Consider the following 18,021-nt stretch of genomic DNA (forward strand, 5'->3'; position numbering starts at 1 on the left):
TGCTATCTTGCCGTACATTGCTGCATTGATGTACCATGTTTCTCTTTCATGGTGAATCTAAATCTTGGTCTTTTATCCATACTCCGTAACTTTCAAGTGTTTTTAAATAGATCAATTCTTGATATAACAAGTACACATACAAATACAAGTGCACAACATACAGTAGGCCACTTCTACATAGCTAACAGCAATTCTTTCCAGTGGAAACCTTTTGACATATTTACCATGGAAAAGGATCTGAGATGCTTACGTTGTGGAATTAATCAGCTCAGCTGAAATCCCCATGGCATCATGGATATAGAAATAGCAGTTGTGATCTGAGACTAACATCTTCCATGTGAAAGAATCTTCAAATCCTCAATCTGTAAGGTGATCAATATTGATCACTTGCCACACTTTACCATTAGGAAAAAGCAGAGCCACTTAAGACTTATTTATATATGTATCATCTTATGTAAAACAATCCTGCCTATATCAAATAAATATGGCCTAAAATAATTTATTGCAGTGGTGGTAAACCTATATGGCACGCGTGCCAGAGGCGGCACTCAGAGCCCTCTCTGTGGGCACTTCTCTGAACTGGTGGCGGGCTGCAGAGTCCCAGAGTGCAGCGGTCGAAGAGCCGGCAGGCTGTGGCTGCTGACGAACACTGTCGGCCCCCATGCGCTACCACTGGCCTCTGTGTGCAGGGGCCGATGGTGTCAGGCAGCAACCGCCCCGACCCCTGCCTTGCCTTGCCCTGCGATAATGGCACCCCTGCCCTGCCTCGCCTCACCCCGCAGGACGAGCCTCCTGCCCACCATCCCACCTGCCAGAGACCCCCTAGATCTCCCCCAACCCTGCCCGGCCCCCACAGGCGTCCCCACAAGCAACATCGAGGTGACCATGCCCACATTGGCCACACCCACCCAGTCTGCCATGACCACTACAACCACACCCACCCAATGGGCCATGCCCACCTGGCACCCGGTGATAAGTGGGTTTTGGGTTGCAGTTTGGGCACTCGGTTTCTAAAAGTTTCGCCATCACTGATTTATTGCATAAAATTTGATTTTTTAATTCAGTTCTAGTATACAAAATTCTTTATTTCACGTACCCTTCTTGAAAGTTTGGGCAAATGGTGTGGCTACTAAATAAACTGGAATTTAAGCCAATTATAAATAATATGCGGTGCTTCCTGTGCAGCTATTGGTGAGGTCACATGTAGCATATTACCAAGTAACAAATTATTAACTTACTAAAATTACCTCCTAGGCTGCACAGCTTAGGTGGTGTAACAATTCATACACTGGGGGAATCCTGTGTATAGCTTAAGTCTAATGCACAGATTCAATTATGGATCAAACTCTCACCTCAACCCATTTCACTAGGTATAAGGACAACAAAATAAGGGATGCCTATCCCCTCCGGAGCTCCTACAAGAGAGGAAGTGTTTACAAGGAAATTATTTGGGCACTTATATTATGAACTGCTGATAAACCATTATCTCCTATTATAGCTTGACTCAAATGGCTGCCATGCCTCATTCCTTCATCCAAATTGCATAACATTAAATAACATTCAAGTTAACACAAATTGAAAGCACCACGATACAATGGATGACTTTCCAAAACTTACTTTGAACTATCAAACTGCTTGTGTTTTAATAGCATGGGGCAGCATTAGAAAATACAGCGCCAAGACTGTCCATAGCGATTGTATACGGCAGGGGTAGGCAACCTTGGCTCTTTTATGACTCGTGGACTTCAACTCCCAGAATTCCTGAGCCAGCTATGCTGGCTCAGGAATTCTGGGAGTTGAAGTCCACGAGTCATAAAAGAGCCAAGGTTGCCTACCCCTGGCTACACGGTATCCGCTAAGAAAGAACTACAGCATTCTGATCACCCGTATCAAATCTTCCGAGCTGGCCTTTCGCTTCAGGACGAGCAGATAACGGGACATAGTCATCTTCAAATGCCGCAGCAGGATTCCTCCGATCCGGCCCACTTCCGACAGTATTTTCCTCCCAGTCTTAGCCGGTTTGCGGCTAACGTTATCAGTTCCAGAGGCAACCGGAAGTCGCACTTGCAGTATGTTGATAGTCCTCCGTAACAAGGCGCCTCCCCCCCTTCAGAGTGGACTTTCGGAATGGGCGGTGCCGGAAGTTACGCCGTGGGAGGGTCGAGTTTCCGGCGCGGGGAAGGCTCCGTTGCTGGCCTCCAGGGAGCGTCGGTTGGCTCGCCCCTCTTTCCGCGGTCATGCTGCTCCTGTGAGCCATGGGCGCCAGCGGCTCCAAGGCTCGAGGCCTCTGGCTCTTTGGCTCGGGTGGGCCAGGCAGCTCCGAGAGGTCAGCCGGCGATCAGACGCTGACTCGAGCTCGGGGACTCTGCTCGGCTACCCCCTTCGTCTTCACCCGCCGCGGGTAAGAGAGAAGCCGGGAGGGGACGGGGCGGGCTATGCGGTCGGCAAGCTTGGCTTACCCGGCCGCCCGAGCATTGGACCTCAATTAAGCAGGGCGGCGGGCGCTTCCCTCCAGATGCCCTTCCCACTTCGATCCCTCGCGGGAGGGGGCAGAAAAGAGATCGAAGCTGCCCGATCTTCCCCATACTTCTCCCTCCGGCAGCTTTCGTTTTGGACAGGGCCGCTTTTGAGATGCCACTTTGGGAGACCTTGCAGGGCCTGAGCCAGCAGTTCGCGGACAACTCCGTGAACGATGATAATGATGATGATGTGCCGCCAAGTCGTTTTTGACTCCTAGTGACCACATCGATTTTCTCCCTGGCGATCTGTCCCCTAACTTGGTCTTCCAATGGTACATTCATTGCCACCGTAACTGGATCCATCCACCTTGCTGCTGGTTTTCCGCCTTCCGTCTCTCCCAGCATTAGAGCCTTTTCCAGATTTTTGCTTACTCGAAAGTGAAAGAATAGCATAGAGGTGTTGGCAGAAGATACGGTCTATCTTTCTTATTGTTAGAAATGCTTCAGGAGAAAGAAATCATTTTGTTGTGATAGGAGGCAGAATTGTTCTGGAGCAAGGGAACAAGCGACTAAAGAATTAACCTTGCTTCCTTGATACTTATTTTCTGCAAAATATATAATGCACTTCATATGAATAGTAAAAAAAAAAGTCCCGGTGAAGGTTCAGTGGAGGAGAAAGAGGTAGGGGCACTTTAATTTTGAATATTGTTGCAGGATAATTATAGCTCTTTGAGAATTTTCATGATCTATTACCGGATCAGCTGTATTTATTGAGAGTGAGAAGTCTCAATTTATAGTTCTCTTGTTCCAAATGGCTTGTGATAATGGCTTTTTACTCTGACATTGATTCAGCATCTGAAGTGTTTTGCAGCCCATTCTGCAAAATCTTTGAAAAACACATTCATAATTCAGTAGTTTTTGTAGTCCAGATTTAGCTAAGTTGTCAGGAGCAACATCAGTTATAACTGTTAGCAAACATTATCAGGATAACAACATTTCTTAAAGAAGATTCAAAAAAATTGGGATCAAATGCCCAAAAGGGTTATAAAGATGATCAGAAGAGAATACATAAAATCTTATGAATAGAGAATATTGAGAAATATTTAGCATTGAAAAGAAAAAGCTGAAAGTAGGGAAATATAGTAGAACTCTTATCTGAATGTATACTACAAAAAAGACTAGCACTTCATCATCCCAAAGAGCAGAATAAGGGATTTAAATTAAAGCATAGAAAAGCAAGTTCCTGAGCTGAATTTTGCAAATAAGCTGCTGATGCTAAATTGGCTTAACAGTGAGACTTAACACAGAGATTCAGTAATTTCCTTCCCTTTTCCTGGATAGCCATCTGTCAGGGATGCTTTAGGATTTGTACATTGAGTCAACTGTTGGATTTGTTAGTTCTTCCAATTCTATAATCTTACAATGCATGTTATGCATTGTAAAAAATGGTGCATCTGTCAGTTCCCTGTTTTAATTAGTTAAATTTATCAAAATACACAACTCTGAGTAATGACTGAAATGTGTTGTGGCTGGGAGTTTCTAAATGAAATAACATTGCTGTCTGACTGCAGCATTTTACTTCGCATTAGTATATGCTTGACTGTTCCCATTTCTTCCTCCAATTCTCATTCATTCTGCTTCCATTAATTATTAAAGGCAAAGTACAAGTCTGCTTTCATATGGAGTTGCAAGTATGGAAAAAACAGAAATGTAAATATCTTTAGTTATTTGAACATTGTTTTACTGCAGAACCCAAGATTGTTAGTGAAGAGTGTCTGCAGTTAGGTTTGGCAATACATTAGACTGTTTAAATGTACAGTTTAAACTTAGGAAAAGTCAGGAGGAGGGTGAAGGTTTCTTCTCCGAGCTTGTGGGTTGGTTTCCGAACGTTTTGTTACCAAGCTAGGTAACATCTTCAGTGGAGTTTAGGGGAGTTCGGTGTTCTTCTGTTTATAAGGGCTTCAGGTGTGGGTGTGTCAAGTGAGAGTCTCGAGTCATCAGTGAGGGGCTTGTGATGGGGAAGTTACATCAGATCAGGATCATTGGTAGATGAACTGGTGGGGGGGGGTTTGTGAGGGTTGGTTGAGGGTTGATGCTCTTTCTGGTTGGCTGTGTGGTTGATAGGCTGGTTGTAGGTCAGGGAAGGAGCTGACCTCACCCCAGAGAGCAAGATATTTCAAAGAGCAAGAACCACATCAGAGACAGCTGTTCTGGACTCCACCAGCTGGAACTCCCTGACTGACGGGGTCCGCAGTATGCCTCTGCTGGCATGGGTGGGCAGAGATCAATCCCATTGGGTTAACACAGTTCCTCAAGTAACCTGGACCCATGCCATGAAGGGCTTTAAAGGCAATAACCAACACCTTGAATTGCACCCAGAAGCAAACTGGCAGCCATTGCAACTTGCAGAGCAACGGTATAAGCTGGGCCACTCTAGGGACCCCCAAAACTGTCACACACAGTTGTAGCTTCCTAAAGCTCTTCAAGGGTAGCCCCATGTAGAGCACATTGCAGTATTCTAGACATTAGATTATAAGGCTTGAATGGTGTTGAGCACAGGGACTCCTGATCCAGGAAAGACTGCAACTTGTACACAACGGGGCTGTCACCTGCTCTTCAGGCAGGAGCCATGAGTCCAGGAGAATCCCCAAGCTGTGAACCGGGTTTGTCTGGGGTAGTGCCACCCCATCCAGATGTCAAAAGATGTCAGAATCCCAGATCTTCAAGCTCCATGCACTCAAAGCCATTTGGTCTTGCCATGGTTCAGCTGAAGACTGTTGGCAGCAGCAGGTGCCATCTCTCTACCTCCTAATGGCAGTTAACATGATCCATACACTGCTTCATCATTTTCTCCTTGGTTTTTACCAAATTTTCTCATTTCCTTTCAGCTCTATGTATTATGATGAAGATGGTGACCTTGCACATGAGTTTTATGAGGAGACAATAATCACCAAGAATGGGAGGAAGCGTGCCAAGCTCAAAAGAATTCACAAGAACCTGATACCTCAGGTAATGTTTATTGCTGTGTTTTGGATTCAAACTAAGACTCAAGAAGCCTAAGCAAGATCCAGTCTTTTCAATCTGGTTATCTTCACACTTGATAGAAGCTCCCAGATTCTAATCCAATATGCACCAGATTAGGGAGAGTTTGGTTAATTTCTAGATTTTTGCAAGACTTGTAAACTGTTTTTTGAATTGTTGATACCATTGGATGAATTGTAAGAAAATAGAGCCTTTAAGATTGCTTTTTGCCATCTGAGGAAAAATGTTTGATTCTGCAACAGAGATTTTGAAATTGCTGCAGTTGAAATACTTGGAGTTGATTTCAGCCTGCCTCCTCATAGGGATTTTTTGCTATACCTGACATTTAAAATATTTATTCAAAATGAAACATTGTAATTTTTATATTGTTGATTTATTCTTTGAAGGAATAAATGTCTCATTTCTTGAAGGTAAACCTCATAATCTTAAGCATAAACAGATCTTTAGAATATTCCATATTTGTTTTTTAAACAATCCAAATGAAATAACCAGAGATTAAAAGTAGAAAACATAAATGGTGTCCTGTTAACTAAGTAGGCAGTGATTACAGTAGAGTGCCTTTATGTCATCCTTGAAAATACAGTATCTTTTTTATAACTTGATTTGGTTTTGCTTTGACCAAACATTGCTCTTTTTGTAGTGATCCATGGCATATACAAGAAATTTATTTTTCTCCCTGGTCTCTAGCTATTATGCCCACAGGTATGCCATAATTAATTGGAAATGCCATCTCTGCATCCAGTATCAGATCTAACCATCAAAAGGCCTGTCAGTGTAGTAATTCTACCCCAGAAACTATGAACGCTTTCCTTTTAATACTCTCTATACAAACTAAGCATCTTGGAAAAACTGTTTTGTTCTTTGAATAGCATTTTGATATTTTGGATTTCAGAGACTTACCATTTATAGTTTAAAAAGAGTATTAAAAGATTTTTTATTCTGTCTTTATTTTTTTTCATAAATAACTCAAGATGCTGAACATACATAATACTTCTTTCTGCTCTTATTTTCCCCACAACAACCCCTGTCACTACTCTGTGAATAGGATTCAGCTGAGAGAGAATGACTAGCCTAAAGTCACCCAGCTAGCTTTAATGTCTAAGGCAAGATTAGAACCAGTGGTAGAATTCAGCCAGTTCGGCAGAACTGGTAGCTAATTTTTTGTTGCTCAGACCTAGAATGGACTTCTGGAAGTGACATCCACACAGAGAACTGGTTGTTCAGATATTTGAATCCCACCACTGACTAGAACTCACATTCCTAGTTTCTAGGCCCAGTATCTTAAGCACTACAGATACTCCTTAACTGACACAGTTGGGACCAGAATTTCCATTGCTAATCAAGATGGTTGGTGAGTCCTGTCCAGTTTTACAGCCATTTTTGCCATGGTTTTTAAGAGAATCACTGCTGTAATTAAGTGCATCATGTGGTTGTTGAATGAATCTAGCTTCTCCCATTATCTTCGCTGGCAAGATGCTGGCTTGGAAGGTCACAAATAATGATCACATGACATTGGGATGCTGGAACCATGTTGTAAATACATGCCAGTTGATAAGTGCCCACATTTTTTTATAAATATTTTATTTTCTAGTTTTACAATCATAAGTACTTAATAAACAATGTGTTTTCTGGGTCCATTAGTAATTCAGTGGTACATATTAACTTCTTCAATATAGGCCCAATATTACACCATCCAATGCTTCCTCTCTTCTTCTGGTAGTACACATTTTCCCACATTAGGCAAATACAATTCTTATTGTTAATACATATATAATTGAATATCGACATCTTTGTTACATTTTCCTAATAATATCAATAATGCCGGTTTAAAATATCTTTTCTAACCAAAATATATCTTAATTGCATTTGCACTTAATATCCATTTGTTCAATTAATATCCTGTTTTTTCCGTTTTTTTTTAATTTTAATTTCCCATCAGTGTTCAAAATGTCTCTATCGCTTATAATTTCTCATAATAAGTTATATTTGTGTAATGAAAAGCTTCCCTTATTCAAACCCTCTTAGCATTTTCATATTTCCCTTCTCATACCAAAATATTAAATCCTATCTTTCTAGTTATAATACTTCTATTTCTAACAATTATCTATTCTCAGCCATGTTCAAACATCTGATTAATAGTATAATATCCCATCTAGTGGGTCAAAACCTCTATTTTCTTCAGTCTTACTCTAGCTTTCTTCCTTTGCTAACTTTCCAAATCAATGCATTTGAATTATCAAATAATTCTTCCTCTATTTTGTGTATATTGTTTGGAATAAGAAAGGCAATCTGATTAAAGTATTTTTGGAAGGATGCTCAGCCCATTGATATTCATTAAACAGCCTCCCTCCTTCTCCAATTTCCCACAATTCTCCTAACAGCACTATCTTCCATTCAATCAGCTCTTCTTTCTTATCCTCAAGTGTGTTCTGAGATCTTGACAGGTAAGATATCTTTTCCATTTCTGATATTATCACTATGTCTTCTAATTCTTCGTTTGTCTGAGTCTGTCTGTTAGTTCCTTTCTTTAGGTCCTCCATCTTTGGATCTGCTTCCTCTGTTTTTTTTCTTCTATTTTCTGGGTTGCTAGTTCCTTCTTTGTAGTCATTTTCTAAGTTTGTAGATTTAGATTGAAAAATTGTTCTTTTATCTTCTTTGTGTTATTTTTAGTCTCATCATGAGCTAAGGCAATTGTCTCTTGTATTGATTTTAACATAGAAAGAATTTCTTTCTGAAATTCATCAACATTTTCTTGTTGGTATGTTAAGCTGGGGACTTTGGGGACAGGTGTTAAGGATGGTTTTTTACCATTTGAAGCTAAGTATGGAACATCCATTTTGTTTTTGTATGTAGTCTTTATCATCCAATCTATTTAGGGATTTAAAAAGTTTCAGTCAATTGTCATTTGAACTCCTAATTATCCAGCCGGCCCATCAGTCCGTCCTTACGTCTTCCGTCAGCAAATATAAGTAAAGTGTTAATGCTGCTAACATCGGGTGTTCTTGCTTTGACAACAGATAGAAATGCAGCCATTTTTCCTCTATTGCTTTTAGAGTTAGTTGATGCTGGGAGGGGGAATGTGGATGAGAGTCCAACTAGTCATAACAATAATAACTCAGCAGTGGGAACCCAAGATCATTGGGCCCTGAGCTGATAGAATTTGGGGGGCTGGAGAGCTGGGGGAAAAAGCCCGTGCTTCAAGCTAATTGGGGAATGTGATTTATGACAGTTTATTGGAGGAGGGAATTGTGCTTTGTTACATTGTACCCAGGGGAGGGGAATTTAGTTTTTGGTTTCAACTATGCAGTGCCGATACTTTGTTTCTCGAATAAAAGATTCTTTAAGGTAAACAATGCCTCGAAGTTCTTTTGAAGAGTTTCATCTATCGGAACCATGTTCATTTGATCAGAACCAGTTTGATGCCTCTAGGGATAGAAGTGAGCTGTTTGATGCAAATTTCAAGGGTCTTACTACTTTCTGGTCCTATTCCTTGTTTTCTTTCTGCAGATAAATAACTACTTCCAAGTCATCTTCAGTCCAACAGTATGACCTACTTGCTTTTCTAATGTTTTCAGATTTTTGATTATGAGCAAGATACTTTTTTAGCACAAAATGTCTTAGGTGGGAAAATTATTGCAACCTGCTTCTTGAAAGTTAATTTTGGTGGCATTTTACTCACGTTGTATCCCTTTTGTTCCAGGGCATGGTGAAACTGGAGCACCCTCGAATTCATGTGGACTTCCCTGTTATCATCTGTGAGGTCTGAGCCAAGAGAAAGTTAACTGTGTGCTGTCAGTACATCTTATTTGCCCAGTTTTACTGTACCACATGTAAACCATGCTAGGCAGCCACATGTCCCTGCAGAGGATGAATTGGGAGCACGAACAGACAGCAGGCTTTGATGCTTCTCTGTTTGGAGGCAGTGACAGCAACTGCGGCACTGGGCACACTTCTGACTATCAGGCATAATATTGTCTAAGGATGTATATTAGTGGGACCTGTGTCAGATGAAAAGTCGGGCCTTGATTAGGAGCCTATTCAAAATTTCCTTCAGTGAATCAACTAGAACCTATTAAGCAGCTGCTAATTGATGCTTAGGTGGCAGCAGATGTCAAATGTCTTGACACTCGAGAGCCAACTTGCACTTTTTCAGGAACAGATATTCTGCGTGATTACCCCAGCCAGCTTTTACAAAAGTTGATAGTGACATTTCAAGATGAGTAAAGGTGAGCAGAAAACGTCTTATGCTTCTTTGTCCACTCACCCACTTACCTTATAAGCATGGGCTGAAAGACTAATACTGTACTATATCTTCGTGGAGGCAGGGAAAGTAATGTTGCACTTAATAAACTCTTCAAAACAGAATAATTTTTGAAGTGGTCATAGGAAACAGACCAACACGTAGGTTTTCCTCTCTTTGTTATATTTCCCTTTGGAGTTGCACTATTTTCTTTGCAGGTTTCATCTTTTTGAACTTTGCAAGATGGACTAAAGATGTGAAGTAGCATCTGGATATGAAGCTTTTCTGTTAAAGTGCACCAAATATATTACATCTTAGGAAGCATTTATCTTTCAAGTGAATCTATAAGATCCTTCCCTCATCTAGAGCCCTCCAATAAATAATAGAGCACAGTGACTGTAGGGCCAGTGTGATTTTGCTAACTGGAGCTGATAAGATTCATAGTCCAGGACCTTCTCCGGAGAGCCCCTTGTCAGAAGAACAGACTTCTCTCTTCATTCTTGTGGTAGAATAACTTATTCCCATATTGGTTTCCCATGTTGTACATGGAGAGCCTCCACCTATGTCCTCCACATGTTGCTGAATTGAAGATTCAAGCATCCTCCATCATCGGCCATGTTCTCTGGGACTGCTGGGGAGACAAAAGTTTCCATCTCTTTCTTAGGTTATACTGTCTCTACTAAGACAACTTTGCTTTGGTCAAGATGTTTGCCACCTAATTTGGCTGTGTATTTTCCCCTTCATCTTCCTCTGCCAGCAAATAATAACAAAATCCTGTGATCTTCCTTTGGCAGACGCCTTGGATTGGGCCAAGTAGTGTCTGATGTGGGGATAATGCAGCACACTTCAAAGGAAAGTTATATCTTTTCTATTTTGAAGGGCCTTGCCCTTCTCCCTGATGTATGAATGTGAAATGTTTTGCTATGGTACTGATAGCTGAGCAAGTACTGAAGCAGTATGCCTACCTCTTCATCCCAGGCTTCTTGCTTTCACGATGTAGAGCTACCTGCTGCTGAGAGGTGATCAGGCAAACCCTGTTAAAGGCACTCTTATGAAGAGGCTTTCATATGCAATGTACAGCCAAAAGATCCTTGCCTGCCTGCCTGCCTGCCTTTTTACCCACCCATCAGACTTTGTATTAAGCTTTAAAACTGGACTGTGGGTGGGTTCATTGCACATCATATTTCCTTCCCAGAGTGTGTCGTTGCCTTTCTGAGCACTTCAGGCATTGCTACCTCAATGTTCAGTATAATTAGCTTGTACACAGTTGCATCACAATATTAGTGAGTTAATGTACATCCTTTCATGTCCACCCATGCAAAGAAATCATTTCTAAGCATTAAAAGCCTAAGTAGAAGTGTTAAGGAATGCATATAGCAGTGCTGACAGAGGTCTACCTAGTCACTCTCTTATCTTCGCCCCTCTTAGCTACAAGTCTGTGTCACATACTGTATTAGGATTGATACTTGGAGCAATTTGTTTATTCAGTTGCCACTGCTTTGCCATTCAGAAATCAGGTTATGAATTTACAATTGTGTGATTACCTGTGAATAGAAAGTGTACAACCAGCCAACACTCCCTTATGTAGTGAAATCTGAATTTTGATTCACTTTTAATAGTGTGATAATCAGAATCTGACATTTCTGATCTTTATTAGGGAAGGAAATTTCATTGCAGTGAAACAAGAGCATCCTGCGGATCCGAGATGAGTTTGCAAACTTGCTGGGCCAACAAATACTCCCATCTCAGCATGATGGTCCATAATGAATCATAGGTTGTCATCAAGGAGCTGAACCATGCTACTTCTTGAGTAATTGAAGGGAAGGCTGCTTACTAAGAAGCTTACCTCAAAAGTAGGTCGGAAGAAGCAGTGTTGGATCACATTTGATCTTCAGATTAGAACGTTCTACTCCCCAATCTGGAGATTTTATTCATGGGAGATAGTGAAAGCCTTGTTGGTAACAGTCTTTCTCGTATCTACATTTCTAAAATACCTGGTTTATGTTCTTCCATTGGTTATTTTTTGAGCAAGCAAGTGCCCTGTGATCAGAAAACTACTGGGCTATGTTGGATTTCATTTTCTCATGACTTGCGCAGCAAGTTGCTCCCACTCTTTTTCTGACAGGCATCTAAATGGAGCCTCTATGTAAAGGAGGTCTCATTTCTGCCGAGCTTGACATCTCCTAAGCTGCAGGAGAATACCAGCAGCTGACATCTCTTAATTTCTCCAAGGCCGGCTCCTTGCCTGTCCACTGTGTCTCCAGCCGTGCCGTTGTCTGCTGGGATTCTGCCACCTCTCTCATCTTGCTTTCTGGCAGCTCTGCTCTTCGTGCAAATGGTAGCTGTGATCAGGGAGAGGGCTTGCGGAGGCTACATAGGATGCTGATACTGTGAAAAAAGCAGATGATGTTGGTATATAGACAAAAATGTTGATATATATCACTATCTTTGGAATAAGCAAAAAGTTCTATTTCATTTTAATGATCCGTGCGTGTGGTTGTGTAGAACTGAACCCACTCGCACTGCCCTTTCTGTTCTTGTAGCATACAGAAAGGAATCCTGGAGGCAAACATGTATAATATCTATTTCCTCTGCCTTGAAGTGCATTTGTTGAATTTTGTTAAATTTCAATAAAATTGTTTGTATATCCCAGAATATGTCTCTACTTGTGGGTCTGTTTGATGTTCAGAAATTCAGTTGCTTCTGATTTTTTATGACCCGAGAGGCATCATTTAATTAGGACTGTCTCTCAGTAGCTGCTTCTTTGAGTCTGGTAAGTTCCAGCTTGCATTATCAGCACTAGTATTCTAGTCTCATCTTCCATTAGCCACAATAATGGGCTTTTTCATTACTGGTTGGCCATTTGAGATCTAAGTAAAAGTTAACTCTCATTTCTTTGGACAACTCTATCAGTAATGCCATCACTGCCATCTTTAATGATCTTGCTAATCTTGGCAGACATTGACCATTTATTCTTCTTGAGTTGTTCGGTTAGGTTGAAACAAAAATTATAGAGACATTGAACTAATAGTATTATAACGGTGACAGTAAATGATCAGAAAGTAGAAATTTAGGTTTGAGTCTGTGTTGTGGGGTGGTCTTTTATTTTGTATGTGTGCCTTTGAGTAAGTGTTAATTCCCAGTGACTGTCTGAATGAGTCCCTGCAGTTTTCTTGGCAAGATTTCAGAAGGGGTTTGCCATTTCCTCCTTCTGAGGCATGAGAGTAAGTGGTCCACGGTCACTTAGCTAGCTTTGTATCTAAGATGGGATTAGAATTCGTGGTCTCCTGGTTTCTAGCCCAGTGCTGTAACCGCTACACCTAAATGGCTCTCTATTGCATTTAGAAACTGATAAAAAAATTCCTTGATAAGTTTTAAACTTATGTGCTGTCGCTTCCTATGTAAATTATAGGATAAATGTGATTAGGACAAATGTCTGTTGCAATAAAAAGTGACTTATAAACTTAGACCAGTTACCTATATGAGAGTCTCATCAGCAGGCCACCAACCAAATTGAAGTCTTTCAGTGCTTTACTCAGGACAGTTGAGTAGAGATAGAGCCACACGTGATTTGGATGGCAAACATTTAAGTCAGCTATCTAGGCCACACAGGAAGACAATACAGGAAGAATATTGGTGATATTCTAAAAGGGAAATGTTTGGAGAAGAAACTCTCTTTGAGGAACAAGGGCAAACACCTCTCTGGAATCATGCAAATCTTCCTTGGAATGGGGAATGTGTCCTCAGCACTGGACATATGGGAAAATACATAAAGTACTTAATGTTCATTCTCAGTCCTAAACAAAGCCAGTAATGGCCTTGAATAATGGCTCAAAACTTGGAGACTACTAAGCTTTCTTGCTGTTAAAAGCATACTTGTTTTTCTCATGAGGAACTTCCTACTGAAAATATACTGCAAGAAGTCATGGATTAAATAAAAGTTTGATTATGATTATCCCACTGACGTGAATGAATATTAGTGGGTTGTTTTGAGAGTAGAGTTGTACTGCTACCAAAGACCCACCATTCAGCTGCAAAGATAAATATTATGGTTCTTCCTAGGACTTCCAAAGAAAATATACACCTAATTCTACTGAATTGCTCATTTTAGAAATATAAAGGCAAACACAATATATTTATTTTCCAGAATGGCATCAAGTTATCTGTCAGTGCAGTGGCTACTTTCTTCTCAGTTCCTCTGGTGCTTCCCATAAATCTAGTTTAGAAGGCAGATAATAGAGTACCCCCAAAAAATCTCATGGAGCAAATAGTTATTGAATGTACCCATAAATTGTCTTGATGTAATATGAGAGCTACATGTAGTTCACAAATACTTCTTGCAGGTCTCCAGAACATCCTGGATTAGTTGAACTCAGATATTCAGCATTTGGGGAGTTGGGTTAGTAATGTTAAGGCATGAACTAGACATTAGTTTGTGTTTATTTTGACCTTGACTGGTGACATCGTTCACTATGTCTCCTCTGATATCATAATGAAAATAAAATATTGTTGTCTCTCTCAACATAAGAGCCATGGGATACCAGATCCTTCTCTTGGAGCTATCCAGATCAGTTAAAGGTTCAGAATTGCCATACATATTTACAGGTATACATATCAACAATATGTTGCTTTTTTTAGTCAGACCCCACCTTGAGTTTTATCTCCACTTCTGCGCATATCAGTAGCACTTAGACTTATATACCATCCCATATTGTTTTACAGCGCTCTCTGGGCGATTTGCAGAATCAGTATATTAACCCCCAACAACCTGGGTCCTCATTTTACCGACCTCAGAAGGATGGAAGGCTGAGTCAACCTCGAACCCCATCAGGATTGAACTCCAGGCTGTGGGCAGAGTTTGCCTGCAATACAGCATTTTAACCACTGTCACCAGGGCTCCTAAACACCATTAGAGCATCACAAAAGAAGATTAAAGAAAAATGGGAAAACTTCGAAGAACAGCAAAGAGGAAAACTAGAACCTAAGTACTATGAATAAAGAAAGTATTAAGAAGAGAAGATTGAAAGGATTCTTCAAATACCTGAAAAGATACCACAAAAAGGAAGTCAAGTTCTCTGCTTTGTCTCATTTCAGAGTGCAGGACAAAATAATCCAGAATATTGGATTTAGGTTGCAGGAAGGCAGATTCTGTTAGACAAATTTAAAAAAAACTTGGTAAGAATAAGAGCAATTTGATAGCAGAACAAATGACCCAGAGAATTGATGAGCTATACTTCACTGGATGTGTTCATGCAGATGCTAGACAGCCATTGGTTGCGTGTGCATGACAATACTCATCACATTAGTCACTTTCAGGGGAAGCCAAAGTATACACAGATTGGAAAAGGAGAAAGAAATACTAAACAAATGAAAAGGAAATGTAGCTGAAACTAGTTTACACCAATTCACAATTTGCAAATCATCCTTGCTTCCACCAAATCCATATACTGTACAAGTCATACATTTCATTGTGTTGCTTAAACATTTCACTTCTGTCCTTCTGAGGACCTCATCAACTCCATCCAAACAGGACTTCTTCGGTCTTCCCCTTCCTCTGAAATGCATTTGCTCTTCATACATTTGTTTTGTGAGTCATTCATTCTCTGTCAGCGTATTTTTTAATACAGTACGCTTTGGCAATCCTTATTTATTCAGTACCCATTCTTTCTTGACTCTGTGTCTTCTTTTACCATGCAGATGTTAGAAACCTACCTCTTTTGCATTTAACTGACCTTTATGTTTTTCCTAACATTCCCAGCTCAGGCTTCCATATAAAAAAAATGGATTTCAGTATGCTGTTATACACAGCCCTATTTCTTCCAACAAATTATAACCAGTGGAACAGCTTGCTCTCAGAAGGTGTAGGTGCTTCATCACTGGGGTTTTTAAGAAAAGACTGGACAGTCACCTTTCTGAAATGGTATAGGGTCTCCTGCTTGAGCAGGGGGTTGGACTAGAAGACCTCCAAGGTCCCTTCCAGTTCTATTCTGATTGATTGTTTGATTGATTGAAATATTCCTCACTCCTGCTTTCTTTCTCTTACTCACAATCTTGCCCCCTAGATTTGAAAGGGGACACTTAGGAATGACCCAAGACAACTTTTGGATGGCTATGGACTCACCAAGGAGGAGGAATCTTGAAGATTGAAACTCCTTGTGGGAGCAGCTGAAAAGTCAATGGGCATTTCCATCTTCCGACTGGCAGAATGTTATCGTAAGCATGCCTGGGATTTTTAAGTTTGCTTTTTGAACTTTTGTTTTTGTTATTAACTTTAATAATAAAGTTGGCTGGCTGAATGCTGATATATTTCAACCCTGGCTGGATTTTTTCTGTTTTCTTTTTTTGCTTTCTTTCTTTGATTTATTGGACTGCTTTTACTAATTTCTGCTTTCCATATGGAAACACGGCACGTGACTTTGGCTTTGTATTTTACTAACCTGCAAAAACGTTTTTGACCAACAAATGTTCCTCATAAGAGACCTCTACCTATCCAGTTCTTTCTATCAGCTGTACATTAATTCCCCATCTATCAAGGAACACCATTCATTTGTTTGTTCTAGTTTTTTCTAACTTATGCAAGTGTGAAAACACAATTTCTGCCTATCAAGCACAACAACCTTTACAAAAATTGACTTACGCTAATTTTCTGATCCTTTCATTATGCAATTTAATATCAAATCATTCTGGTTGTTACCAACAACACAGCATCATCTGCATACAAAAGTTCACATACATTTATGTTCCCAACCAACATACCTCTGATCTCATTTCAAGCATTCCTTATAAACATTTATCAATTAACACATTAAATAAACAAGGAAATCACACATCCTTGATTTACTCCCTGCTTGGCATTGAACTGTTTGCCAAGCATTCCATTTATTCTCAGTCACATTTTTCTTCCACCATATAATTTATCACATTCTTACCACGTTCAGCAATCAACCTTCTTAGTAGCACAAAACATTCTCTAATTCAAACCTATTTACTTCATCATGTATCTTATCTAGATCAACCTATTTCTCACATTCATACATCTCAGTGACCTTATGATCAGCAAAATCTAATTTGTTTAGGCTTTGTCTGGCTTAAAACCACACTACATTTTCTAACTTTGGCTCATTGCCAACTCTTGGATCTTTCCACCATAGTTCCGCCAAACTCTTTTTGTGGCACATATAACAAATGCACTTAATTCACCTTTCCCTTTGTAGAGGAGAACACATATCTATGTGCGTGTGCGTTCATGTACACATAACTACTGTAGATCCCATTTTTACCTAGCAAGTCATGTGTAACTGCATCTAAATATTTTCAGGTTATTATATTTTTATACTGTCATGCTCCCAAAGAAGCCATCACAGTTTACAAAACACACACACACACACACTTCAACTGCTGAGGTTTTGAGGGTGGCATTAAATCTATGTGCATCTGACTGAGTTATGATAACAAACCACAATACACTGAATGTATATCATTCTGATTCTGATAGGATAAAATAAGTGAAAAAATAAGACACTATCTACATGGAAGACAACTCAGAATAAAAATAGAAAAAGGCAATCTTGTATAAGCGCAAGGGGACTGGTCATGACAGAGGAAAAATTGAAAAATATTTTAGCCTAATTTAATGTATTCTGGATAGCAGGCTAATTATGTATTCATAGTTTCCTTGAATATTTCAACCAATCAGGTGGTTACAAATTGAGGAAAAATGTGGTACAAACCACTATCAATTGATAATCTCCCATGAAATATGGGAATATTCTGCAGACAGAATATTGAGTTGCTTCATCATGTGTGGTAAATGCATTTCTCTGTTTTGTTGCAAAAATAGAATTAATAATTAAATAATTATGTATGTCTTTATTGGCCAGGAACTTCCTTTAAAAGGCAGTAACTCTTATGCACAAGTTTACCTTGCAAGGTGGCATCATTCTGTTTCACAATATATTTACATTTGCAGATCCATTAAGGAAAATTATGTAAATCATCTGGATTTGGGGGGGGGGGGAAGTAGGTTCTCTGTGTTACTAAAAGGTGGGATTTTTTTCTGTGCCCACCAGATGGCAGAGTTTAGCTTCTTTTGGACAGGCCCTTCTGTTGAAGTCAAAACGTTTTAAATTTGCTAAGGTTGAGAAACAGCACTATAAAGCATTAAGCAAGAGAACAGTTGCAGAACATTATTTGAGTATACTTTTAACAACACTGTATTTGCCTTCAAAAGAGGAACAATAAGGACTGCTAGGCAAAGCTCTGACCATCTGACAACTCACA

The 18,021-nt window shown here is 40.0% G+C and overlaps 1 protein-coding gene across 4 annotated transcripts; it reads left to right on the forward strand.

Moving 5' to 3' along the window:
* Positions 1-2,155: 2,155 nt before the first annotated feature.
* On the forward strand, positions 2,156-15,972 carry TUSC2 (tumor suppressor 2, mitochondrial calcium regulator). 4 transcript variants are annotated; one of them, XR_001548911.1, is made up of 4 exons: positions 2,156-2,401; positions 5,348-5,468; positions 9,202-9,727; positions 15,804-15,972. XR_001548911.1 is itself a non-coding variant. In XM_015817362.1 (3 exons), exons 1-3 carry the CDS (start codon positions 2,256-2,258, stop codon positions 15,807-15,809), a joined length of 273 nt encoding a protein of 90 aa, XP_015672848.1. In that variant the 5' UTR covers positions 2,156-2,255; the 3' UTR covers positions 15,810-15,972. The 4 variants fall into 4 exon arrangements, 2 of the variants coding, with proteins under 2 accessions (XP_015672848.1, XP_015672846.1); XR_001548912.1 differs by lacking the exon at positions 15,804-15,972 and adding an exon at positions 14,464-14,499; XM_015817362.1 differs by lacking the exon at positions 9,202-9,727.
* The last annotated feature ends 2,049 nt before the right edge of the window (positions 15,973-18,021 follow it).

The sequence above is a fragment of the Protobothrops mucrosquamatus genome, unplaced genomic scaffold (assembly GCF_001527695.2).
Source record: "Protobothrops mucrosquamatus isolate PMUCROS unplaced genomic scaffold, P.Mucros_1.0 scaffold579, whole genome shotgun sequence".
NCBI lineage: Eukaryota > Metazoa > Chordata > Lepidosauria > Squamata > Viperidae > Protobothrops > Protobothrops mucrosquamatus.